Raw genomic sequence first — 1,766 nt, forward strand, 5'->3', positions numbered from 1 at the left:
TTGTCGTAAGGCATACATGTGTGTATTGTATACATGCCAGGCAACGGATAGACTAATGCAGAATAATATATTTCTCAAGAGTTTAGATGACTGGCAGCCGAACAGGAATTCCTCCGATCCGCGACTGACCTTCATCGAGCTCCGCATCGTCGTCCTCGAGCGGCTTGCCCTGCCTGTCCACGAAGTTCACCTCCTTCCTCTCCTTCGCGTCAGCCACCAGATGGTCAGCGCCGGCCAGCGTCAGCTCAGGCAGCCACACCTGACGGAGGTCTTCCACCACGTTGTAACTCATGTTGGCTCGGAGGTTCCGGAACCTGAGCCTCCCGTCCTTCCAGCGCCGCGAGAGGCGGAGGTCGAGCAGGAGGCTGAAGTCGGAGATCTTGATGGTCCGGATGAAGCGGAAGTCCACCTCGATCACGATGTCCGCCGGGAAGGAGTCCTCGACGAAAGGGGGCGGGATGGCGCTGTCGTAGCCGCCGGGGATGAGGACCGGGTTGCACCGCTCCTCGTCCGAGCTGTCGGCGCAGTCCACCTTCTTGTCGCAGCGGAGCATGACGTTGACGCAGGAGCCGTCGTCGCAGGTGAACATGCCGGCGCCGCACGTGGTGAACTTGAGTTTCTTGACTTCGCCCGCGCATATGTCGTTGCTGACGGTCCAGGTGTGTGTGCCGACTGGGTACGAATACCGTGTCTCCATGATCATCTCGGCGTGGATGTCCGGTCTGGCGGTCAGGAAGAGCCTCCAGTACCCGGCGAAGAGGTCCTGGGTGATGTTGTACGCGATCCAGGTGAGGTTCGAGGACACAATACCCACGAATGTTGGTTTGCGGTTCGAGTAGCTGTGGATCAGGAACTTCTTGTCGAATTTCGTCTCCTTGCACAACCCTCGCACCTTGAGAGCGAAGGGCTCGGTGTGACCGCAGGTTGTGCAGAGCTTCCTGTCGGACGTAGATATCCCCCAGTTCCTCTCGCCGATCGGTCGCCTCGTGTAGAGGACGGCGATGCTGTCGTCCATCCCGCTCACCTCGTGGTCCCACGCTTCGTACGTGATGGTGTTGTTCGTGCCACTCTCCACGTAATCCCGCCCGGGCTGATACTCGGCGCCAAGCCACATTCGGGCGACTTCACAGTACTTCTTCCCTAAGTAAGTAACGTAATCGCTTTCCAGCTGCCGTTTGGGGAGGACGACCGAGCCCCCGAGCGCCTGGCAGAAGAAGCTGGTGGACTCATAGTCGCGCGGCTCGGGGAAGAGCGCGACGTTGACGCGCAGCCCGACACACGCGTCGCCGTAGCCCAGATCCACGACGCTCGTCACGGCGCCGAAACTAAACGCTTCTTGAATGTTCTGGAAGTCGACCAGCACGGAGGTCCAGCCGCCCCACTGCGAGCAGACCGTGAAATCCTTCATCTCGGCGTCGGAAAGAGACCGGTTGAGGATGACAAGGTCCTGAAGGTAGCCGTGTAGACTCTGGATGGCCTCCGTCGACCCTCCCACCGTGTCCTGGTCCTGACCAAGCATCAGCAGACCACCGGCGCTGACGCTCCCGGGCGGGCTTCGAGAGAGGGACTTAACGACGCCCTCCTGCTCGCTGCTCTGAAACCGCAACGTCCCGGCGACAATGTCCAGACCGAAGCACACCTGGATCCACGTCATGAGGGATACGTCTATCTTGAACGTCTCGTACACCTTGTCGCCACAACACCCGAAGCGGACCTCTTGCTGGTAATACCGCACATCTGACAAATGAATTTCCATTTATTTGTAC

General features: G+C 59.2%; 1 protein-coding gene across 1 annotated transcript in view; it reads right to left on the reverse strand.

Annotated features, from left to right (window-relative positions):
• Positions 1-1,756, reverse strand: part of LOC119586564 — a 5,161-nt gene extending 3,405 nt beyond the window's left edge. The window contains exon 1 of the mRNA XM_037935318.1: positions 130-1,756. Within this exon, the coding sequence (XP_037791246.1) occupies positions 130-1,756 (1,627 nt within the window). The remainder of the gene's footprint in view (positions 1-129) is intronic.
• Positions 1,757-1,766: the final 10 nt, after the last annotated feature.

Source organism: Penaeus monodon, chromosome 21 (assembly GCF_015228065.2).
Source record: "Penaeus monodon isolate SGIC_2016 chromosome 21, NSTDA_Pmon_1, whole genome shotgun sequence".
Classification (NCBI taxonomy): Eukaryota; Metazoa; Arthropoda; class Malacostraca; order Decapoda; family Penaeidae; genus Penaeus; species Penaeus monodon.